Genomic DNA, 25,973 nt, shown 5'->3' with positions numbered 1-25,973 from the left:
TGATATAATTTTTTTTTTTAAATACTACTTCGTAAACATATGATGTTGTCTTACATTAATTAATTTGTCCTTAAAAATGTAATAAAGTGTAAGAATACAATGATTGTATTGTACTATGATACAAAGAAATGTATTGCATTTAATGCATTTAATTTAACATCTGTAATAAAAGGCGCCGCTAACATCCAAATCATGATTAATAATAGTTATTTTACTATTAACAAACAGTGAAATTATCATTATTAATGTTTCCCAATTATTATTAATGCTATCATTTATGTTATTGAACCATTGTTGCACACATTATAACATTTTCTTTACTATAATAAGTATTCGTAAATAATTACAACATGATTTGTAAACTTTCTATAAACATAGTTTGGATGTCTATTATAAAGTAATTATAAGCAACTGATGATAACAATACTAGGTAACGCTTTATAATAAGGTCCTTAATAACCATTAATTAACAAGTAATAAGGCATTGTTCTCGCTTTAGATCCGGTAGTTGCAAAAAGCATAGTTAACTGATAGTTAACATATAATAGATGAGCAATAAAGTATATTTTAATATCAATAAGCAAACAAAATAAGATTAATAAAGGCATGGCAAAGACATAATGGGTGGGTCATGGGTGTTTGTAATGCCATTATTAACACTTATATAAGCTTATAAACACACAATAATGTTAATAAGCATCTTGTAAGGACTTACAAGGGCCTTATTACTTGTTAATTAATGGTTATTACAAGGACCTTAATATAAAGCGTTACCCAATATGCTTTACAAAGTATGTATTAACGATTTAACAAGGTATTATAATTAGAGCCTGACTGATATTGGATTTTTGGGGCCAATAGTGATACCGATATTCCCCAAATATAAAATATATTTAATTTATTTGCTGTGTATTTTACCAGAGTGACGCCGAGTTGTCCTCCGTGTTGACTGACACTATATATACTACATACTATATACTATATACTATATACTATATACTATATTCTATGTACTATATACTATATACTATATACTATATACACGATAGAGTTAACATTGTTGACAGTAATGTCAGAGCATGCCCTGCTGGACATACTATGTTATGACACTAATTTTAAATAACCAAAGTATGTTTTTCTGCATTGTGTTCTGAAAGAACAGGCTTTTATATCATATCAGAAACATGTACGCCAATACCGATATATTACCGATATATCTATCTCTGATCTAATATCAGCTGATACTACCTGCCAATCACTTTATCACCCTGATCATGAGTTGCAACTTTACAACATTAATTGACCATTTACAAACAAATCCGTGGAATAGCCACGGAATCACTCAAATTTCCGTGAAACTGACACGGATTTCGCTACAATGCAAGTTAAAGACAGTCATATCCCGTGGCTATTCCATGGATATTTGTTCCTATTGGTTTGTTCCAAGTCACGTGACTTTCAAGGTCCCGGCGGTCAGAACAAAAAACATGGCGGACAGTTCTCTCATTTTTAGTGAAAAAAAAATCAATATTTTGACTTAGTTTCTGCATAAAAATGGATTTTGATCACATTTCTAGCGAGAAATATATGTTTTATTTTCTAAATATTCACTCAGTGAATGTACATAATCACTTTGTATGTTGGAATAGCCACGGGATATGACTGGCATTAACTTGCATTGTAGCGAAATCCGTGTCAGTTTCACGGAAATTTGAGCGATTCCGTGGCTATTCCACGGATTTTGAGTCAAGCGAATCCGTGGCTATTTCACGGATTCCTGTGAGACCAGGTTGGAATAATAACATTTCTGAACCACCTGCAAAATCGTACCTGTTTTATTCAACCTCTATCCTGTTTTTTTTGTTATTTTTTTACTTTTTCCTCTTTAACTATGGGCTCCTGTCCCACATTTCACACCCTCCCGACCCTTGAGCACTGCCTCCTCCACTTCCTCATCTCTCCAGCCTCTCAGTGACAGTCTGGCCTGGTGGCTCTGATGAATGCGGTAATTAATAGTCCCACACTCTCTCCCTCGTAAGGCCCCGAAACTCCTCTTGTCTGCCAGCAACAGTACACTCGTCACCTCTGCTGCTACTCTATCTGTGGCCCCAGGCAGGTGTGTGCATGTGTGTGAGAGCATATGTATATGTGTGTGTGTGTGTGTGTGTGTGTGTGTGTGTGTTTGTGTGCGTGAGATGAGGGGAACCATCTCTTGTGATTACCATCTGTTCCACCCCCTTATATTCAACCCCCTCCAGATCCCTTCATCCAAACAAAACGGTAGACTTACCTTGTCCCCCTTAGCTCCATCAAGTCCCTGGAAAAGAAGGAGACAGCACACACACACACACACACACACACACACACACACACACACACACACACAAGTGCTTAGTTACTCTTGCTTTGTTGTTGCAGAAGAAAGCTCAGGGGGCAGTGAGCTGAGCGTAGATCAGGGGACAGAGGATGAGATGGGAGCAGACATTGCCTCTGTTATGGATCCAGGCAGACATCCTTGGTTACAAATGATGCCTAAATCAAGGACAATTCCCAAAGAAGCTCAAAGAAAATTAAAACTCCTAACAAACGCTTACACTGATGCAACAACTCAAGTTTTTTACTGGAATATATTTAACATCTCTTCAAATTGTTAATGCATATGTACAGCACATGCAAATTCAAGAACAGGACAACTCACATGTCTGCCATCAGCTCCGTGAGACCCGGGGACACCATCTCTACCCTGTGTGGGAAATAGGAAATAGGAAGTAGGAAATGTGTTTGACAATACAACAGTATGACATTATATGCTCATATGCACATGCAAAAAGATGCATTTATGTCCTACCGGAGGTCCTGTTGCTCCGACGCCCTCAGGCCCTCGTGGTCCTGGAAGCCCAGCGTCTCCTGGGGAGCCCTTTAAACAGGAAACACACATTATTGAAGCGTAATGCATTCGCTTAAGAAAAAATATTAGCCCTGCTTTTCTGAATTATTTAGATAACTATCTCAGAAACTTCAGAAAAGTTTATCTGGAAAAAAAATGTTGGCCCTATTAATAAGAAACTTGAAGAAAAAACATCATTCATTCAGAAAAACATCTGCAAGTTTTCTCCCATGAAAACTTTTCTGAGAATTCTGATATATATATATATATATATATATATATATATATATATATATATATATATATATCTTTTATCAGAAACCGTTATCAGTAAGAGATAATTACTCTATTTAATAAAAAAAAAAACAGGGTCAGAACAGAAATGATCTCATTATTTTAGAAAAACAGTGTAAAACATTTAAAACATAAATAGATAAATAAATAAAACAAAATAAATACATAAATATACTATAATATATATACAATTTAAAATTTCTCAGGCAATTATCTTATGAGTTCAGAAAAATAGGACAGGTTTTTAATTAGATAAGTTTTTAATTAGATAGACAAAAACTTTTCTGAGAATTCTGATATAGATATATATATATCTATATATATATATATATATATATATATATATATAGATAGATAGATAGATAGATAGATAGATAGATATAGATATAGATATATATAGCTTTCATCATACACCTGAGATAATTAATTACATTAAAAAAACAGGGTCAGAACAGAAATTATCTCATTATTTTAGAAAAACAGTGTAAAAACATTTAAAAAATGAATAGATAAATAAATAAAACAAAATAAATACATACATATACATAATATACATACAATTTACAATTTCTCAGACAATTATCTTATTAGTTCAGAAAAATAGGACAGGTTTTTAATTCAAGTGAATGCATTACGCCTCCGTAAATCTAATTGCATACTGCAAAAACAGAGTTCTGCTACCTTTTCCCCTGCAGGGCCGACAGATCCAGTCAGTCCTCTGGCTCCAGCAGGTCCCTGCACAAAACACACAGGTTAGACACAAATCTGGTTATGTGGTGTAGAAAAAAAAAGACTTTCAAAGTGTGAGTTTAACTTACAACAGGTCCTGGGAGCCCTCTCGGCCCCTCTTCACCCTATGACATGAATGAAAAAGACAAAAGAGAAAGTAGGCAGGAGGTTTAGATGATCTGTTGAGGAAACAGGAAGTGATGTAATTCCCCTGTTGACAATAGAAATGAAGATTACACACTGACTGAGGGGAGGCAGCCCAGAGTTATTTTTAGATAGTTATTTACAACTTTATCATGGATTTATCGTTCAAGCCAAGAGGCAGGAAAATGCTGAGTTGATGACTGAGATCACAGCAGGACCTCGTCCACCTTGCAGCTGTGTGTGTTTGGTATGACATCAGCTGTCCACATTAAACTCCAGATGTGGTTTTTTTTTAAGGACATCATTCAAGTCAAGTCAAGTCAAGTCAAACTTTATTTATAGAGCACATTTAACTTAATTTAGTTGACCAAAGTGCTGTACAGATATCACAGTTGCAGGAAATACGGTAAAAACTAAAATACTAAAATACATAAACACAGTGCAACAATAGAATAAAATAAATAAAAATATAATAAAATAAATTAAAAATTTAAATACATTTTTTGTTTTTTGCAAGATGTCCACTTAAACTTGATTAAAAGCCAGGGAGAAAAAGTGTGTTTTTAAGGAGGATTTAACCCCATTGAGGCCTAAAACTTCCTGTAAAACCTCTGGGCGATTTTAAAATAAGCCCCTAAAACCTGAAGTTTTTCTGGAAATTCAACAGAAGTGTCAACACTTCTACTAAATAATAGATTTTTCAGCCTCTGTAGCAGATAGAAATGAAATTCAAAAAGTATTTGAGAGCTTAAACAAATACTACAAAACGACATATCCGCTTTCCAGGCTGCAATGGGTTAAAAACATGCAATCAGTCTTACTTGTGGTCCTGGAAGGCCGACTCCTGCAGCTCCAGATTCTCCCTACAGGGGGCACAAGACAACACAGATTACAATCCATCAGTGACACACGCTTAGACAAAACCCTCTGCATAGATATTTATAAATATGATAATAGAATAAATGGAAATTCACACCTTGTTGCCTTTGGGACCGGCAGGCCCCTGCACACCTGGTAAGCCTGGTTTTCCCTGGAGGGAAAACATGTTAGATGATATTCAGCAATTTTCCTTTTATAGAGAGTACAACACATAAACATATGTATATCATACACTGTAAAAAAAAAATGTCTGTAGATTTTACAGTGACCGTAAAATGATAAATGGTTTAATTCAGTTTTAGTAACAATGAAACACTGTAAATGTATATATCAGCCAAAACAGTATTTTTTACAGTTTTTTTTTTTAAAAATACATTACTCCAATGTTAAATACACTGTAATATGTATTAAATATTAAATATATGTATATATAAGCATCACTGTAATTTTTGCATTTCTCTTTTGTAAAAAAATACTTTTTCTGAATGTTAAGTATACAAAACACCATATCTCTAACATCAATATACTGTAATATTTTATGGTAAAATCTTTAATTTATGTGGCATTTATAAAGTATTTTCTTGTCAATTATATGGCAGAACAGCGTTTCTTTTGATGGAAAAACTTATTTATACAGTAAAAAATGGAATAAAATGGAAATCTTAAATGTGAAATCAACAGTGCAAATATCTTTTTACTGTAATATTTAAAAAAGTTGCACCGTATTTATTACGGTAAAATTCTGGCAACCACAGCTGCCATTTTTTTACCGTAAAAACAACAGGTTTTTTTTACAGTGTACATAAAGAAATAAATACGCAATTCCCCTTACATTTCTGCCAGGCTTCCCATCTCCGGGAGCACCAGGCTCTCCTCTCTCTCCTTTGGGGCCTTGCACAGCCACCCCATCCCCCACTGCAGGGCCCCCAGAAGGACAGCTGGTACAAGCTTCACCCTGAGAAACCACAACAGATCCAAACCGTGACCCACAGACCGTTTGGAAAAGCACAGATAAAAATGATAGTGTCCCCATTTAGCCATCAGTGTCTATTTTTAACCCTATAAAGCCTGAACCATGAAATAATTGCCAGAAAATTAAATTTTTATAAAAACTGAGTGCTTATTAACCTGCTGACGAATTTGAAAAAACAAATAAATTGCATATATGAATTCTTATTTGTATCATATTTGATACATCAGGTCTTTTTGTGCAATTTGTTGCTCACAGATTGTTTTTCTTGAACTAACAAAAACATATAAACCCTAACATTTTTAACCTATTAAGACTTTGACTTTTCCTTTTTCCTCAAACATGCAAAATACATATTTTTTCCATATAACACAACATCATACATCTGCAGATATGAAGTTTTTTAATGCAGCAATGACTGATCCATTCGTGGAACCTGCATATCATTTTTGCTACATCTGGTATTTTTGTGCAATTTGTTGCTCAGTTTGTTTATCTTCAACACATGTATACATCAGGTTTTTGATGATGTAGAAGTCTCAAAAATTACTGTATCTAATATGATACACTTGGCTTTATAGGGTTAACCACAGGAAAACATCAATGCTCCCAAAGTGATATGAGATATCACCTCTATTATGTTGTCAGAGACAATAGCCACACCCAGCTAAAAGTTACTCCCTGTAGATCAGGGGTGGGCAATTAATTTTCCCAAGGGGCCACATGACCAATACCACGAAGGTTGCAGGGGCCGGACCAAAACTCGTAAATTATCTGGTTTTGAGCTGCTACTGATAGGAACACATGTTATGATGAGACTGTTAATGTGGAGTAAATCAAATATAGCAGTAAAAAGTAGTAAATACTCCAATCACTATATCACTAGTCCATTTATTTTAAACACAACTGTAAATTACCTTTAGCAAGGTTCCTATTTATGTTTTTGTATTATAGAGCTTGTTTTTTCATGTTTGTACATTTTCAAGGTGTTTAACAATGTTGTGATGCTTTTATTTTGAAAAGGTGTCGTCCAGTGTAAAACGGGGGCTTTAATTTTGAAAGGTAGTGACAGGAAATAACCGGTAGAACGGTTAAATGAAAAAACGAACGGTAAATAATAACGAGTGCGTTGTAATTCATATAAAGTTGATATAAAGTATCTAAAAGGCTTCTATAGTGGCTGACAGGACACAAAGGTTGTTAAAGTTTATTTTATTCTGTCATACATATTAGTGGCTATATTTGTTGTCTTAACTATAGTGAAAGTGCTTGTTAGCTCTAGTGCTAATGCTAATGTTTGTTATTTTTTTCAAAATAAAAGCACTGCGGTTATATTGATTTCTAATTTCTTGGTAACCTCACGCGGGCCGGACAAGTCTGATTTAGATCTCTATCATATGTAGTGTGCAGGAAACACACTGCTACTTTTTAGACTCCTTTAGTCTCCTTTAGTCCTTTACAGGTGATGCAATAAACGTTGGCAGATGCAAAATAAAATGCAGCAAAGTTGATGTGACTTTCCAGTTCAGATGCTCGGTACCTTTTCTCCCTTCAGGCCTGTTAGTCCGTCCCGACCCGGCTCTCCAGGCAGTCCCGGGACTCCAGGAGCTCCATCCAGCCCCTTATCTCCTTGATCTCCATCTTCTCCCTTGTTACAATGAAATATGATTATACATTAGTAAAATTAGTTAATGCTTCATCCCCACATAGCGTAGGAAATAAGTGGCAAATTTTTCAGCTGAATTTCTGTCACCAGAGTAGCATTTTGGCTAATAGCGCAGACGCCAGAAAAGTAGCAAAAACAAAAACTTTGTGTCTGCAGTTGGCTGTGTATGGGTCAGCTTTGAAAGTATAAACAAAGCTATTTTTTTTTTAAAACATTATTAAAAACCTATTTATTCTCCTTGGCGTTCAGTCCCAGCTAGGCAAGAATCCTTGGCTTTCTTTTTTACTTTTTTACCCTTTTATTTGTCTTTTTTATCTCTAACTCTGTTTTGGATTGAGCTTTTATTACTATTTTATTCTATTTTATTGTATTGTTTTACTGTTTTTAGTATTTTATTGTTTTCATTGTTTTTATTTATACCTATTTGTGTATGATGTATTCCATTTTAATAACTGTACAGCACTTTCGTCCACTGAGGTTGTTTTTAAATGTGCTCTATAAATAAACTTTGACTTTGACTATGGTTTTTGACCAGGACTAGTGGCGATACGAAGCAATGTTTTTATCAATAGTGGACACCATTAGATGCTCCATATTCCACTAATCAACAGTCTGTAGCCGTAATGTGCCAGAAAACAAAGGTAGTTATGAATAAAACTGTTGCAGAATTTCAAATATTCAAAACATGAGCTTGGCAAATGTTTTCTGAGGAAGGAATGTACTCGTTTGTTAGACGTCAAAGACACAAAAACACTGGTGAGAAACACTTAATGTAAACATAACTTGTTGTTGTTTGTTACCAAGAATACTCCACGGGGTACCATCAATTTTCTCTACATGCTGTTCTGTAGCTGAGTTGTTGATAGAAAACTAAAGCCACTTTTATTATAATTGGCTGTTTTGAATTTTTGTGTTTTATTATTTGATTTATTCAACTGTCAAATACTGATAATAGTATCAGCCTTAAAAATCCTCCGTCGTCCTGGCTGCTGCTTTGAAGTCCAAAGCAAAGTGATTGTGGGAGAGCTTCAAGGTAATTCAAAGTAGCTTGTCTGGGCTGATGGCAGATTTATTTCCTAGTTTTTTGGGGTAAAGTGATGTGAACGTTCCAACAGGCAGACTCGGTGACCTTAAATAAAGTAGAGTGCCTCGGCTCCTTTGAAATATTACTCCACACCATGTGCAGTGATTTTCCTGCAGACACCATTGGTCCCAGTAGATGTCAGATTAGTTAAGAACGTCTAACTTTCTCTAAAGGCAACCAGTGACTCTAAATCAGTAGTTCTCAACCTTTTTTTCGAGTCGCGACCCCCAATTTAACATGCATGTTGTCCGCGACCCCCGCTCACTGAACAGAATCTCACATGCACAGTTCAGATCACCCAAAAAAGAAACAAAATGACCAAAAAAAGGAAACAAAATGAACAAAAAGACACACAATTACCAAAAAAGACACAAAATGACAAAAAAAAAACACCAAATGACCAAAAAAAGGAAAGAAAATGACCCAAAAAAGAAACAAAATGACCAAAAAGACACAAAATGACTAAAAAAAGGAAACAAAATGACCAAAAAGGCACAAAATGACTAAAAAAAGGGAAAACAATGACCAAAAAGACACAAAATGACCAAAAAAGCCACAAAATGACTAAAAAAAGACACAAAATTACCAAAAAAGGAAAGAAAATGACCCAAAAAAGAAACAAAATGACCAAAAAAAGACACAAAATGACAAAAAAAGGAACAAAATGACCAAAAAAAGGAAACAAAATGAACAAAAAGACACACAACTACCAAAAAAGACACAAAATTACTAAAAAAAGACACAAAATGACCAAAAAAAGGAAAGAAAATGACCCAAAAAAGAAACAAAGTGACCAAAAAGACACAAAATGACTAAAAAAAGGAAACAAAATGACCAAAAAGACACAAAATGACCAAAAAAGCCACAAAATGACTAAAAAAAGACACAAAATGACAAAAAAAAGGAAAGAAAATGACCCAAAAAAGACACAAAATGACCAAAAAAAGACACAAAATGACAAAAAAAAGGAAACAAAATGACCAAAAAAAGGAAACAAAATGACCAAAAAGACACAAAATTACCAAGAAAGACACAAAATGACTAAAAAAGGACACAAAATTACCAAAAAAGGAAAGAAAATGACCCAAAAAAGAAACAAAATGACCAAAAAAGACACAAATTGACCACAAAATGATTAAAAAAAAGACACAAAATGACCAAAAAAAGGAAACAAAATGACCAATAAAGACACAAATTGACCACAAAATGATCAAAAAAGACACAAAATGACCAAAAAGACTAAAACACACTAACACTGAACACCCCAATTGGGGTCCCGACCCCAAGGTTGAGAATAGCTGCTCTAAATGATCCAACTCCTTCAGGTTATCCAGCAGGTTATTTAAGGTCGTCTGTTTGGCTATGATTTATTTAAAAACCCTCCAGAATGCCCAAGAGACATTGAATAGTTGGTTTTAATTTCTCACCTGACATTGAGGGTGTTTAATGTGGTGTGAATTTGTCACAGGGTCAAATACATATATAGAGCAGTTTCTATAGAGAAGAGCTATAATTACCTTTTCTCCTTTTGTGCCAGCGAGTCCTGGTGGGCCCTGTGGAAGGAAGTAGAAAGTGATGTACAAACCCAGATACATGATACACAGATATAAAAAATCTTTCCTGCCACATGCCATCACACTGTACAATAACAAATAATAACCTGGTTCATTACATACTGTCTATGCACTTTATGTGTTTTTTATGCACACTGTTCATTGCACCTTATTTGTTTCATAGCACCAACATTTTTATACTGTATATTCATATTTATTCTGCACTGGAATTCTATTCTACTCCTTAATACATACTCCTTCTTTAGACACTTTATATTTTATTGTATTTTTATTGTATTTTTATATTTTATTGCTTGAAGTATGCCTAGGTTGTTCTTTTTATTTAATTGTGTTGTTATTGTCTCTGTGTGTAATGCTGCTGCTGCACTGTAATTTCCCAGCTTGGGATAAATAAAGTATATCTATCTATCTATCTATCTATCTATCTATCTATCTATCTATCTATCTATCTATCTATCTATCTATCTATCTATCTTTCTATCTTTCTATCTATCTATCTATCTATCTATCCATCTATCCATCTATCTATCTATCTATCTTTCTATCTATCTATCTATCTATCCATCTATCCATCCATCCATCTATCTATCTATCTATCTATCTATCTACACATGCAAGTGTGTAATGAACGCACACACATCTATGCTCAAACACATGCGCAGTCATCTGAAAGTATCGTGCGAGCCCCTTTCTTCCTTGTTCAGGTAAAAATAACTGTTGACATAAACTAACCGCAGAGGCACACGGCATGTAATTGGGAGTGGTGACAGAAGCCAACAGAGATTTATTACACTTAGTAACAATTGTGCGGTAAGAGGAGAATCCCTGCATATCCTATTTGTACAATAAGCATCATGCTTGATTCGCCCTTGGGCTGAAATCTTTCAGCATCTCAAACTTTTCGCTCATCCAGATGCTGCTTAATCGGTTTTGCCATGGCAACAAAATGGGATAGCATGAAGCAGCCTTGGTTTTGTGGCATTTGGATGATTTAATTTCTATCATTAATTCAGATAAAGACAAATCGTTGTGGCAGTAGTGGTTTATGCAGTGTGAGTTTCTACTATTTGATTTAACTGTCAAGGATTTTATCGAATAATGTTTCTGGTTCTACAGCTTGGCTGGAAGCTGCTGTTGTTTTGTCTCAGTCAGGTTTTAAAAGGTATAATGTGTAACTTTTTGTCAGCTGTAGCATTTTAAGTTGGCTCAATAAGCCAGAGAGAGAGAGAGAAGTAGTGGTCGAGCGAGCTGGACAGCCAATGAAGAGAAGATGCAGCAACAGCTAGAACAAATCAGTTAATCTGAGAAATATAAAGTTCATTTCTAATTGTTTCATTGCAGTTATATTCAAAAGCACAAATATACAGCCCCATACCCCTGCACAACCCTGCAATAAGATGCTGCATTGTCAGATTTTATTGATTTTATTTGACCATCCTTGATATAAAAAATATGAAACAGCAACCTGTGTCATACGTAATATAAATAGATAAAAAATAGTCAGGAATGACACAATAAAGCCCTAAGGCTTATTTCCATTGTGGTCCCTATAAGGCAGGAGACTGGGGCAAGTAGCAGCATATCTTACATAAATCAAACAAGTGTCATTCTTACATACATACATGCATCAATCATTCATAAGCCACATACAAACATAAATTACAGTTTCAAATATACACGACAGATACAGATTGCCAACATTCTAAGATTGGTGTCTAAACCATTTTTTGAAGTTTTGTTTAAAACTGCGTCTGCTTCTGATTGATTAAAGTAACCAGGTAACCTGTTCCAAAGATTAGTTCCAGCATAAAGAAAGGACTCTTTACCCATGTTTGTCTTAACTCTAGGTGGTACAAAATCTGTTAAGCTTCCCCTAGTGCAGTTATATATACGTATATGTTATAATAATTTGAGCCACGTTGAACAAAAATTGCAGCAAGTTTAAATGAGCGTGGAGCTAACAAACACAACCCCGTCATAATACAGGTTGTAAAAATGGAAGAAGATAACTTCTTCTATGCTTCAATTTAAGATGAAGTGCATTTTGAATAGCCTGCATTTATTAATTAATAAATATTACAGTTTTTGATTTTACATTTTACAAAGGAAATGTTTATTTACATGTCTTTATTGTGTGTGGGGGAAAAAATTAAATTGTGTAATTATCAGACCGCCGTTACATTTTTCATCTCACGCACCCCCCTCGCAGCAGCTCCTGCACCCCTGGGGGTCCACGCACCACACTTTGGGAATCCCTGCCCTAGTGGAATAGCGGTGAACTTCATTTACTCTATTTAAATATTTTTTTTAAATAATTGGGTACAATAATTTTGTCTGAATGTACTTGAAATGCGAGCTTCATCTTGTCCACCATGCCTATCTGCTGATCGTACCTGTTTGCCTTCAGCTCCCAGACCTGGAGGTCCGGCTGGACCTGGTAGACCTGGTTCTCCTGGCTTGCCCCGTGCTCCTTCAGGCAGTTTGATGCCGGCAGGTCCACTACCGACCTCGGCCGGCTGACACAGACCACACTCGCCCTGAGGGAAGCCAGAGAGGAAGGTGAGTTGGCGTGACAATCTAGTGAAAGTGATGCAAAAAAGCAAAACATATGTCTGAGCTTACCTTCTCACCCTTCAGGCCAGGAAGACCAAGACCAGGCAGACCTTGCTCTCCCTGTCAAAAGATAAACTGAATATTTAAGTGATGTGCAGTTATTGTGAAAACAGAAATATCATACTATGAAAAAACATTTAACCCATAAGAACCCAGACCCATTAATCCTTAAAGTACAATTATGGGGGATATACCACAGACCAAGAGAACCACATAGAACACATTTATGATGTTTTAATTTTTTTTTTTAAATCTACCCCTAAATGTCAAAGATCTGTGATATGACATATATGTTAGATTGGGCGTTTATGGAAGTTATGTTTATGATATTTCTTATTTTAAAATAAATAAATGAGACACCTTTTCTGCTCACAGAAACACAAATTTGCCTTTTTCTTTGCATCTCCACCATATATATCAAAATTGTGACAGGATAGGATAGGATTATTTTTTGTTTATATTTGGTCAAATGTACTTAGATTAGAATTAGAATTGTTAAATTGGTTTAAACTTAGCCTAGTAACAAAAAAAAGCTTTTTGAAATTAGCTACTTTTCCACATTTCTGTTTCCAGTCACACACATATTTTGAAGATGTCACTTCCTGTCACAGTGACACAGTCTTGCTAAGGGATTTAATGAGTTAAGGTGAAGCATAAAGCTGAATATCGGAGATTCTAGAAGATTTAAAGTGTTTGTTATGGGTTAAACGTAAAAAAAAAACCACCATTAGAAGAGAAATTAAAGCTAAAATCAAAGCTTTTAAGCATTCCCTTACCTTTAAACCTTTTAGTCCATCCTTGCCCGCATGTCCCCTTGGTCCAGGCTTTCCCTATTACATGGACACATTTCATTGAATAAAATCCCTGAAACAATATGTGAAGTGAGACATTGTGCTTCAATTGAATCTGAACTTACCGTCTTACCATCACCTCCTTTGCTGCCTGCGCTACCCTGCAGACAAGCATTTAAAAAAAAAAAATCACTCCAGCATCTGAATTTTGCAAATTGATAAAAATGGATGGGTCTTTTAAATTCACATTTCATAGTAAGGTGCACCCTACAGGCATCCATGTCAAATGATTTTGGTTCTTCACTACCTAAGCTTTCACTAATAAGTTCCCTGCTGAGTAAACTCCCGATGGCAGACAGTTTTGGGTCCTAAAATTAGCACACCGCTGTGATTATCTTCCTCATGAAGTCTATTACGAGCCCCATTCTGCAGCCTACTGAGTGAGTTCCCCTTATGTAAGCTTCGTCTGCTATCCAGGTCACTGACAGTCAGTGCTGTTTCTGTTTTATGTTACTTACCTTCTCTCCTCTAAGGCCAGGTGAGCCTACATTTCCTGGCTCCCCCTGTGGAGCAGAAAAACATTGAACGATTCATCATTTTAATGATGCTGCTTATCTTTGCTCAGAAAATGCAAGCAAACACACTGACGTTAACAAAATCATAGAAACAATTAGTTTCCTTCTACAGTATATATTACTGTTTCCTTTCAGTGAGAGCCAAGTCTTCCAACTATAACAAGATAAAACTGTTTGTTATTGTTCTCACCTTGGTTGTGTTTCTGAGTAAACGTCTCTGCTTTTCATTTAGCACAAGAATCACATTAATTCTCACTCCAGCAGATTTACCTGCTCTCCTTTCTGTCCCATCCCAGGCTCTCCCTTCGCTCCTTTCTGCTTCAGGGTTTGGCTCTGGACCCCGGGGCCGAGGGGTAACTCTCCCAGGGTGGGGCACACAGAACATGACTCTCCCTAAAGCCAGAAGAAGAATAAAAGCAAACTAAATTAACATGGTTAGAAATCTTCTGGTGTAACTAATACGACATGAGAAATTACAAGTCTCGCAAGAAATAAAATGTAAAGCACACTAATTGGGGTACTCCATCTAGCTGACAGCTGAATAAAGGAGTCTAAACAAGAAATTGTTTAACCTCAAATCTAATAAAAGCTGACCTTTTCTCCTTTGACGCCACTTGATCCTGGTTCCCCCTGCCAGAACAGAAAAACAAACATCCAAGATGGCAAATTAGCTCACTGTGATGAACGTGCTTGTTTTGAGACAGCATTGGTTCAGTATATTAGATATATATATATATATATATATATATATAGGCAGGTTTGAGTGTGTAGACTTGAGCAACTTGACATTCTTGTACATGTGGGTACAGACTTACCAATGAGCCTGCATTTTTTTAAATGGTCTGCAGAGACGTCTATTATTACTATTCAAAAAAAGAGAGGGTACCATGAAAGTCAGAGTTCGGCTTCATAGAAGCAATGGACAATGGGGGGGTCGCCAAAGTTTACAATTGAAAAAATTTGGGTCCCTCAAGAAAAAGGTTGGGAACCACTGCTCTACAGCACCACTGTCTCATCCAATATAAACACCAAAGACTTACTAAGGTGGCCATTTGTAGGCGTACTGAATGTGTGTGTGTGTGTGTGTGTGTGTGTGTGTGTGTGTGAGTGAGTGTGTGAGTGAGTGTGCATTTTGGTCTCTTCTGGAGTTTAGTTCAGCTAGTTTGCTTGCATCTGCTTTAAGGAAGTCTCTGCCCTGCTGATGTTAGCATATCTGAATGTGTAGGAATGCTGATGAGCGTGTATAGGTCACGCTTCCTCAGAATATGAATGAACCATAAGCTGTAAATGAATGAGGAGGGAACTCTGTACCTTCTGTCCTGCCTTGCCATCTGCACCCGACAGGCCCTGGTAAATTTCGGCAAAGAAAGGAGAAGAGAGGGATGAGCCAGAAGTATTGTTAGTTCAACTTTGATAGAGCGAGGTCATATCTCACTCTCTCTCTCTCACTCTGCCTCCTTCTCCCGCTGCCCTAACCAGGTATGACAGATGGATGCTGGCATTATTGGAAATCGTTGCACAGAGAATCTCATAAGGCTCGAGATTTATATTCCTTTTTTTTTTTTTTTACCCCTACAAATCAGTCCCTGTTTCACCTGCTGGGGTAAGTGGGAAGATGCAGAAAGAACGGAGAGAGAAACACAATGCACAGAAGATCGCATTAACAAAATGACCTTTGCCTTGGAGAATAAACTTTTGACAGCATATCACGCTTTCTCTCCTTGAGCTGCTGTGGGAATTACAAGGGCAAATACAACCCCGAGGTATAAATAAACGCCATAGCTTCACTGAGAATGATAAGAAAAATAAAATATATACACTATCAAACAAGCGCTCAAGGTTCAATCGTCAGCTACAGCTCAGACTGAGTCTACGACTCCCTAATAAAACATGTGGCAAGATCGTAAAAATGTTAAACTCAACACTCAGGGCAGGTTCAGAATACATTACAGTTAGACATTACATTCAAACTGCTGTACTTACAGCCGGTCCTCTCTCTCCTATCCCCGGTACTCCCGGCTCTCCTTTAGGGCCCGGCTTCCCCTGCAGAGCCACTGTGTTCCCCATGTCTGCAGGCAGCACGGGGCAAACTTCACACGGGTCACCCTGAAGATTCAAACATGCAAAATGTGCATGAAAGAGCAAACAGACATGTACATGTGGGTCCCGACTTACCAATGAGCCTGCATTTTTTGAAATGGTCTGCAGGTGGGGGCTTCACTGGTTCCAAAAAGAAGTCTATAGATGTCTATTTTTACAACGTTTATTTTTTTTAATATTTTTTTTTATGCACACTGTTCATTGCACCTTATTTGTTTCACAGCACCAACATTTTTATACTGCATATTCATATTTATTCTGCACTGGAATTCTACTCCTTAATACATACATCTACTCCTTAATCTATCTATCTATCTATCTATCTATCTATCTATCTATCTATCTATCTATGACCCTACTTTTCCCTTGATTGATTACCTCAGATTTTTTTTTCCTGATGAGTTTATGACCTCAGTTATGTTGTGTTTCAAGTCTTCAATTTCAATTTCATTCTGTAAATCACGGTCCCACTTACAGTAAAACAGACGATAAAGCAGGTTAAGCTACCACGGGGCAAACTTCACACGGGTCACCCTGAAGATTCAAACATGCAAAATGTGCATGAAAGAGCAAACAGACATGAAGATTACAAGATTAAAGACAATGTTTACGGTACCTTGTCTCCTTTAGGCCCCCCTGGTCCTCTTGGTCCCTATGAAAACAGCATAATTCTAGTCAAACATTGATGTATTAGCGTAGTTAGAATACTGTATAATGGAAGCTCATGTATACGTCGCTGAATATCAATTAATGTTTAAAAAGAGCCTCACTGGATCTCCAGGCAATCCATCTCTTCCCTGAGGTCCTGAATCTCCCTGTTAACACAAATCACTGCATTTGACTTAAGAATATTATTACAGTTACCATGAAAAGTTTGTTTTTGGCTTGTCTAGTATGTCATTTTGGGTTTGTAAATGGCATTATTGCTGTATCCACAAAAGATCATGAGTAATGATGTTAATATGCTGGTCCAGATCAGTGGTTCACCCACATTCCTACCAGATGAGTTGACCCACCTCACACATCATGATCCAAAAATGTTGTTATAATATTATATACAATATTACATACACTACCGGTCAAAAGTTTTAGAACACCCTAATTTTTCCAGTTTTTTATTGAAATTCAAGCAGTTCAAGTCAAATGAACAGCTTGAAAGGGTCCAAAGGTAAGTGGTGAACTGCCAGAGGTAAATAAAAAAAGGTAAGCTTAACCAAAACTGGAAAATAATGTACATTTCAGAATTATACAAGTAGGCCTTTTTCAGGGAACAAGAAATGGGTTAACAACTTAACTCTATGGAGTCTTGGGCTATTTTGTCCATTTTTGAATTATTTTCATGTCTTTGTAAGTCATTTTGTGTCTTTTTGTGTGTTTTTTTGGTCATTTTGTGTCTTTTTGTGTGTTTTTTTGGTCATTTTGTGTCTATTTTTAGTCATTTTGTGTCTTTTGGTGTCTTTTTTTGTCATTTTGTGTCTTTTTTTGGTCATTTTGTGTCTTTTTTAGTCCTTTAGTCCAACATTAAATGTGATTTTGAATCTTTTTTTTACTTTCAAAACACTATCATGCTCAATAAAGAATTTTAAATGTTGCAAATGTGCATTAATTTCAGTACAGTGAGACATTAAACTGCATAATTTTCAATTAAATTCTGGGAAAGTTGGTGTGTTCTAAAACTTTTGACCAGTAGTGTATATCATATAATATATTACATATAGGCGCTCTTGTGTCAGACGGTGAACCTACCGTGTCTCCCTTGGCACCACCCGGTTCACCAGGAAGACCCTGACAGGAAAACAAAGTCCATAAATCTTTTGAAACACAACATCTGAAGATGCTCTTACGTTTCTGTCAAGGGCAATGAATGCGGCACCAAAAGAAGGAGTTCTGCCAAGGAGCACTTCTGAGAGCAACATCTAATAAAAGTACTTTTTGGTCAAAGTGAGACCTTTTCCAAGAAGAGTATAAGAACATTAAGATAATCAGTGACACTATCTAATAAGTGCATATATGTTTTTTTTATTCCCTCCAGAGTTCTTTAACATGAGCACCACCAAGTTGTTTTGACTGTTTGGGTTTTTACAAAGCAAATAACTCACAGGACTCTTTCTGAATGTGTTTTTGATGTTTTCTGATGCCTAAAAGGAACAAAAAAAAATAAAAAAAATACCTTGACGGTCATATAGACCAAAGCTACTAGAGGCTGTGTGTGCATATGAGTTGTCTGTTGGCTAAGTGAAGCTGCCATTTTATATGACATCACTATCAGTCCATTTCCATGTCAAAAATTCAAATACAATAAAAAACAGAATAAAAACTATCCTATACAAGCTCAATTCTCCAAATATTGGGACACCATGTACAATGGAAATAAAACCAGAATGCTTCAAATTGAGAATTTGTAAAATAAATAAATTAAATAAATAAATAGTTTCCCACTTTGAGCAGTAGATATTTTGTCATTCAATTGTATTCAACTAAATGTAGGTCACATAGGATATGGAAGTCAATGCACTCTGCACTGTTATAATTATGTTTCCACAGCATCTCAACGTTTTTGGAATCAGGGTTGTATATCCATCCATGTTGTTCCATTGGGCACTGCATTTAAGATCAGAGCTGTCTTCCTCACTTGTCGACCAATCAGAGCTGCCCCTCAGTCAGAAACGCAGCCTCTGATTGGTTGACAACCCAAGGCATCATGGGATTGCTAGTGGATGGCTAACAACAACACCAACAACAACTTTTTAGCAAGAGAAAATGGATAAATAATCACAGAAGACAGAGAAGACATTCCATGACCAAGTCAAGAAGACCCTGCAGTATTTTGTTTATTTGCCATGATTTCTGGTGAACTCATCAAACAAATGCATAATTAATGTGCTGGTAAACACCAACGATGGAATGACTTGGTGCCTGGAGGGGATGGTAGCATGTTGGCTCTCCTCGTGTTTATTTAAAAAAATAAAAAAAACAACAACAACAACAAAACACACTTACTGGTGGTCCTGGCTTTCCAATTCCTGGTGGGCCTGGATATCCAGGCTTCCCTGGCTCCCCAGCCAGCCCCTCAGGACCCACCATACCCGGGGTACCCTGGGAAAACAAGTTCACAGCTCTATTAAATCCAAACTGAACTGAATATACGTGACAGACAGGCTGATGCTAGATAGAAACTCCCAGACTTAATGCACACAGACCTTCTGTCCCTTGGGGCCGACTACACAGATGGACCCCGCTCGACCCTGGAAATGGTGACAGACAGACAGGAAAGTGACAGCCATCAGGTCAGTGACATCATCAGCGTCAGCCCAGAATAATCAAACAAGCTCGAGAGAAATATATCTTCCAAATGTCTTCATAAATTGTTAAAAGACACTTGTTGATGTCCCTCATTTCTTTGACATTTCACAATTGGAAAAGGAAAGAGTCTGTAAGATGTATTATCTTCAGCGGTGCATATGCAATATTTTCTGGCTGCCTGATTCAAGTCACATCAACAAGCACATTCATATTCACAATGTCAGATGGATGGAAGGCTTAAGAAAATCTATCCTCCACCAAATCCATCTGTCCACGACAAGCACTTAGCCTGGTGAACAGCTAAATGTGAGTGCCGTCTGATACCGGAAACCAGGGGGAATATCCCCGAGCACACACACGTCGTAATTTGTTCCTCAAAACTTTTCATGCGTCTACAGGATCACTGCACTGAACAGGGAAGATTAAAAGGTTTAAGTCTTCCTGAATAAGCGGCTGCCTGTGTGAGAGGCGAACAGCACAGTCAATGAGGCAGCATTGATTGTGCAAGCTTTGTTGCTCTAGCCTAATCTAACAGGCATTAACGGGCCGACTTAACGCCATGGGAGAGAGGAGGGGGAGAGCAGATATCAATGGGAGTCTTAGCTTAAAGAGTAATACCGTATAAGTTTCCTGAATATCCGCTCTTAGCCTGATAAAAGTGCCTGTGAACATGGCTGTGTTGGTATGTTTGTGACTGGATGCTCATTTTAGCTTTTGTGATACAGAAAATATACATTTCAAGCTGACTGAGTTAACCTCAAAGCATATGTGCATGGATGGAGACAATGGGCGCCATGGAAACGGCCCCAGTACCTATGCTGAGTAGGAGCAAAACATACATATTCTATAGTTATTTAGCCTCTGTTTGTTGTTGTTTTGTGTCTTTTTGTAGTCATTAAGCATGATTCTGTGGTCATTTTGTGTCACTGTATAATTGATTTGGTCCTTTTGTAGTTGGTTTGTGTCTCTTTGTAGTTGTTATTTGGGTAACACTTTACAATAACCATCATTTATAAATGGTAAAAAGTTTATTAATGTTTAATCATCATTTATAAACCCTGTATAGGCCATTTAGAATGGTAAATAGATCATTTATTAATGTTTAACTAACAATTTAAGAAATTGGTTGAAAACATTTAAAGATTAAATATGTAGTAAATGGTTAATAATTGGTTTATAAACCATCTATAAACATAACTTAGTTGGTTGTTGTAAAGTGTTACCGTTATTTGTCTTTTGTGTGTGTGTGTGTGTGTGTGTGTGTTTGTGTGTGTGTGTGTTTGTGTGTGTGTGTGTTTGTTTTTTGACGCTTTTTGTAGCCATGTTGTGTCTCTTTTTGGTCATTTTGCATCCCTCTGTAGTAATTTTGTGTCTGTCTGTGTTTATTTTCTGTCCCTTTGTAATCATTTTGTATGTCTTTTGGTCTTTTTGGTCTTGTTTTTTTGAAGTGATGTGTTGTTTGTAGTAATTTTGCCCGGTTTGTCATCATGCGGTATCTCTTTGTAGTTGTTTTCTGTCTCTTTGTTGTCATTTTGAGTCTCTTTGTGGTTATTCTGCGTGTTGTAATGTTCTCTTTGGAGTCATTTTGTGTTCTCTTTTAACCATTTTTTGTTTCTTTGTGGTCATTTGTACTCTCTTACTGTTTGGTACATCTCTCTTTGAGTGACATGTTGTAGTTGAAGGCCAGTGGGGCCCCTGACACTTTGGGCCCCTGGGGCTGTGCCCGGTAGGGGCATTCAGTAATCCATTCATGCATTGTCATGCATGAAGGACATATGCATGGCTGGATTTATATTACAGAAAATCTGAGAAAAAATGACAAATATTAATAATAATTATAAATAAAAGACCCTTACATCCTTCCCTGGAGTGCCTGTGAGACCCTGAGTACCGATCTCTCCCTTCTGACCTTTTTCCCCCTAGACAGAGCCCAAAAAACAAAAACAGAGAGACAGCAGGTGTAGAGACAAGTTAAATTAATAAGGGGTTAGAAATGAATTAGATTACCATTAAAAGGTCATATCTTCATTATTCATCACTGAAAGTTTCTTAAACCTTTCACCTTGTACCCTGCTGCGTCGCCCCAGTTGCCAGGCAGCGCCTGTGGAGAGGAGGGATGAGACAAGAGCCAGATCAATGACCTGGCTCTAAAGAGACATCACGCACACACCAGTGGAGCACAGCAAACAACAGTGACCAGTCAGCAACCCGTATGGACTGCCAGCAGGACCCATATGCTCCAAACACACACACACACACACACACACACACAACCTTAGAAACACAGTCATGCAGGTAAATACAGATGCATCAAATGATACTTAGAAAGGCACATATGCTTTCAAAGAGACCGGCACAAATTAATTCATGCATGCTCACGGGTAAATAAACATACAAAGCACACACTCATTCCCACTGCATTATTAATATCACGACTAGATGCTTTAAAACATGTTTCTGAATATGGATCAAACCACATAGCTGAAGGGTAGGCGAGGTTGGGAGGCAGTGGGATGTGGAGCTGTAACCTGTAGCCAAAGATTGACACTCACCGACTCGCCCTGCTCTCCCTTCTGGCCCTTGGGTCCCTCTGCACACTGAGGTTAGAGACACTTGGTTGGCATGTATTATCACAGAGCACTTTTTGGCCAATTTTCAGGTTCGTACTGTGCTGCATGCCAAATATCGAGACAATGCTTTTTCTGCAAAACGAAGGCACAAGGCGCAGTGGAAAAAAGTTACTTACTAGACCTGAATGGGAGCCAGAACAGCTATCACCCTAAGATGGAGAGAGAGAGAGGAAGAAAGGAAGAATGATTGCTTGTGGATGAGGAGTAGAGTCAGCGAGCGACTGAAGAATGCATATTAGCTTGCTGGTGGATTGGTCCATAGCCAGCATCATTAGACTACAGCAGCATCAGAGTGGAGTGTTTATGTGGACAGGTATTGGCTCTCAGTGCTGGGCTTGTCTGGGCACATGTGATGACATCACACATTCCTCTGATATTAGCCTGACACACTGAGATTTGTGTTTGTATTTAGTCTTTCACACTCACCCGGTCGCCTTTTTCTCCTTTCAACCTGGCAGCCGCCTGCAACACACACACATAGAGTCACACACACTCTGCAGCAGGATACTTCTGACATGTTCTAATGGTAACGAAGTGAAAGTAAAGATCAGTGACCCTTACATTTTCTTCCCTATTGTGGAATAAACAACCACCACACTACAGACAGACAGACAGATGGACAAAGAGAAAGAGAGAATTATTAATAAAATGTATTTATAAAACACTAAATGAGTTGTGAGTTTATGAAGGAATTAAAATGAGTTGTAGTTTCTAAAGTGGCCATGTGGTGGCACTGTTACACAAAACTAGACTGAGCTGAGCCCAGAGCTGCTACAGTATGCAGTTAAAAAGGATGGGAGGTGGGCAAGTGGGCACACACACACACACACACACACACACACACACACACACATACACAGCTCCCATGGGAGATGGAGATCAATAGGAATGTCTGATTCCCACAGCACAGGAGTGAGGAGACCAGCTGCTCCTCACAGGAGGGCACACACACCCACACACTCACACACATACCAAATAAGGATAACCATTATAAATAACTCAAGCATTTTTAGCGGAAGCGAGTAATTAAAGCCGAATCCCCCACCCGGTGTTTCTGGGAGTCATGCTTTCACACACCGGGAAGTTTGCATATATTGAAGCTGCGTCTTTGGGCTTGCTGAGACAACGAAAGGAGAGCTGCTAGCAGCACAGAGACAATGTGTAATTCTCCCTCCACCCTCCCTCCTACAAGCTACAAATCTATCAATGGCTGGCTCCACCAGCTGCAGTGACGAGTCACTCTTTCCGAGCTCTTGTCTGGCCGTGGGCTTAGTCGAGTCCTCGTATAGTTCCAGTTCAAACCTCAACAGCCTTGCCTTTTTTTGTTTACTCTCTGCATTCAGCTCTGGAATGGAAAGTCAGATTGCTGTAAAAGAGCACCATACTTTGTCTGTGCAATGAAATGAAATGGCACTAAAATATCCTGGTAATTAAGCACACATTGCCGTCATTACTACTCTCAACTAAGTGAGCGAAATTGAGAATCTCTGAAGATCATAAACAGTACGCTTACTGCATATTAAGTTGGTAGAGCCAGTTTGTATTCATACAGTTTGAGATGCAGTCGTTTTATGAAAGCCTCTCTAACCTCGTGTTCATTTGTTATCTCACAAGCACATAAGCGTCAACATTGTCCCTACTTTTCTTTCTCTCTCCCTCTATTTCCTCCATCTCGTCCTCTTTTTACTTCTCTGTAAGGACCATCAGTCACTCTCTCTGTCTCTCTTTCCTGCCTCTTTCCAGATGTTTAGCAGGAGCTAAATAAATAAAATTGAGTTCACTTGTATTCAGTATGATCGCATCTCTGACTTGAATCACAATTTGATGACTCTTGACATGACAACTTGTGTGGACTCCAACACTAGTGACTCTTGACTTCAATTGGACTTCAGCCTTTTGACTTGAAAATAGTTGATATCTTCCCTCAAGCCATGCTGAATGTTATAAAAGTGCAATGTCAAGACTTGTTTTTGTATGATTAAGTTCAGCCGCACTTCTTTTAAACAAATAAATACAAATTTAAAAAAAACGAATGCTTTTTGTATATTGAAATATATATAACTTCTTCAATGTTTAAATGGCATTAGAGTTGGTGAAGAGTGTCTTATGACTTGTTTAGGACTAGAAACTAAACATTTAGGACTTGGACTCGACTTGCAAATACTTTAGACTTGACACCTCTATATCTGTAAACATACATAAGTTATGGTTCCAGATAAATGTATATTAATATTGCCAGTACAATTCATAGCTACTAGACAATAAAACACCCCAGTAACAAGCCCAGTTTTGCTCTCTTATGTACGCTCTAGTCCCTAAAGCTCTCTGCAGAGCTGGGAGAATCTTTGTCAGTTCATCACTGTTCATCAACACAACCGACCTTTTAAATTTTACACATAGCCATTTTAAAATATAATAATGATAAATATTTATTAGTGCAGCTTAAAGTGAATCTGCTTTCATAACTGTCATCCTGGTACAAAGTTTGGCATGTGTATCCTAGTTAGGAGTGTCACATTTGAGTATTTAACACCCAAATAAATAGGCTTGCTTTTTGACATCTAACATCCCAATACACAGGCTCTCGTTCTACATTATGCATGCCAACATCTATGCTCACTTATTAGTTTAAACATCTCAAAAGACAGGCTGATTTCTTGGCACCAACATCCTGTCAGCGAGCCTTGATGTTGTGGTATTAAAAATCCCACTGGGCTCATTTTTTGGCATTGTCTCTGTAGCTGCCAGGACTTGACAGAACAAGGTCAACACCCAGAACATTAATGAAAATCTAATATTAGTAAAAACATACATTAGCACTCGCCTGGTTTGTAATTTTCAAAATGTGTCGATTATATTTGAGATTTACTTGTAACTTCCACTTTCTCAAATGCATGATACTCTCGTGCACAATCTCATGGCAGAGACAGGAAGTAGATGCTGAGATTTTATTTCTGGAATAGTCATTTGTGTGAATTGATACCTGCAGAGCCTTTTGACTCTCATAACAAAGAAGCTACTGATGTAGCAGGGACAAGCAATAGAGGAATAGCTGAAGCAGCACGACATGAACACTGGGATGAAAATTGGTTTCTGACTGAGCTTTACGATTGTGCAGCAGAGGCCAAATCTACCTCATATTCAAACCATTTATTACCATAATCACATTAATACATAGGCCTGCTTGGCATATTTGTTGGCACTTGTGTTGCAGTGCATAATATCAGCTTGTATTATCAATGGATTCCTCTGGGTACTATGCCTACTTTTGTCGGTAAAAACTGTCGCCTGTTTAATTTGACCAAATTAAATTCACAGTGCGGAAGTAAAGTCACTTTGTTTCTTTGCCCCCCAGTGGCAGGTCGGGCCGTGTGCTCCTACCCAGGTAATAACCTACATTGAGGAAGCCAGGGGAGGCGGCCAGCTGCATTAGTAAGCACACACAGGAGCAACATAATGAAGCGTCTGGAGTTTTGTATTCTATTTGTGAACAGAACATGCCCATTGTAGGTGAATGACAAAATTAATAGGCAGCAGCAACTCCCGGCTGAGACTCGGCACATAATGAGGTGTAAATCAGTCCTCGGTCAGTCAGCAAGCTGGGTACATGTGAGGGAGGGAGGAGGAAATATAGATTCCTTTTTTTAACCTCATGCTCATGCAGAACACACAACATAAAGGTGTACACTCACACAGCCTCCAAATTGTAATCCTATTTGATTTACATACATGTT

The 25,973-nt window shown here is 37.4% G+C and overlaps 1 protein-coding gene across 1 annotated transcript in view; it reads right to left on the bottom strand.

Moving 5' to 3' along the window:
* col16a1 (collagen, type XVI, alpha 1) overlaps positions 1–25,973 on the bottom strand; it is a 101,339-nt gene that overhangs the window by 30,941 nt on the left and 44,425 nt on the right. The window contains exons 10-39 of the mRNA XM_059350193.1: positions 22,801–22,836; positions 22,666–22,701; positions 22,356–22,388; positions 22,162–22,206; positions 21,672–21,710; positions 21,466–21,528; positions 19,507–19,551; positions 19,307–19,402; positions 18,053–18,091; positions 17,077–17,121; positions 16,923–16,958; positions 16,190–16,312; positions 15,518–15,553; positions 14,801–14,836; positions 14,477–14,599; positions 14,150–14,194; positions 13,757–13,792; positions 13,617–13,670; positions 12,850–12,900; positions 12,621–12,764; positions 10,171–10,206; positions 7,444–7,551; positions 5,766–5,888; positions 5,031–5,084; positions 4,876–4,917; positions 4,000–4,035; positions 3,863–3,916; positions 2,849–2,917; positions 2,699–2,743; positions 2,291–2,317 (exon numbers count right to left, since the gene is read on the bottom strand). Coding sequence (XP_059206176.1) covers positions 2,291–2,317; positions 2,699–2,743; positions 2,849–2,917; positions 3,863–3,916; positions 4,000–4,035; positions 4,876–4,917; positions 5,031–5,084; positions 5,766–5,888; positions 7,444–7,551; positions 10,171–10,206; positions 12,621–12,764; positions 12,850–12,900; positions 13,617–13,670; positions 13,757–13,792; positions 14,150–14,194; positions 14,477–14,599; positions 14,801–14,836; positions 15,518–15,553; positions 16,190–16,312; positions 16,923–16,958; positions 17,077–17,121; positions 18,053–18,091; positions 19,307–19,402; positions 19,507–19,551; positions 21,466–21,528; positions 21,672–21,710; positions 22,162–22,206; positions 22,356–22,388; positions 22,666–22,701; positions 22,801–22,836 — 1,755 coding nt within the window. The remainder of the gene's footprint in view (positions 1–2,290; positions 2,318–2,698; positions 2,744–2,848; positions 2,918–3,862; positions 3,917–3,999; positions 4,036–4,875; positions 4,918–5,030; positions 5,085–5,765; positions 5,889–7,443; positions 7,552–10,170; positions 10,207–12,620; positions 12,765–12,849; positions 12,901–13,616; positions 13,671–13,756; positions 13,793–14,149; positions 14,195–14,476; positions 14,600–14,800; positions 14,837–15,517; positions 15,554–16,189; positions 16,313–16,922; positions 16,959–17,076; positions 17,122–18,052; positions 18,092–19,306; positions 19,403–19,506; positions 19,552–21,465; positions 21,529–21,671; positions 21,711–22,161; positions 22,207–22,355; positions 22,389–22,665; positions 22,702–22,800; positions 22,837–25,973) is intronic.

Source organism: Centropristis striata, chromosome 14 (assembly GCF_030273125.1).
Source record: "Centropristis striata isolate RG_2023a ecotype Rhode Island chromosome 14, C.striata_1.0, whole genome shotgun sequence".
In the NCBI taxonomy this organism is placed as follows: Eukaryota; Metazoa; Chordata; class Actinopteri; order Perciformes; family Serranidae; genus Centropristis; species Centropristis striata.
Note: the sequence above shows the minus strand (reverse complement) of the source record. Positions and strands in the feature narration are given on the sequence as shown.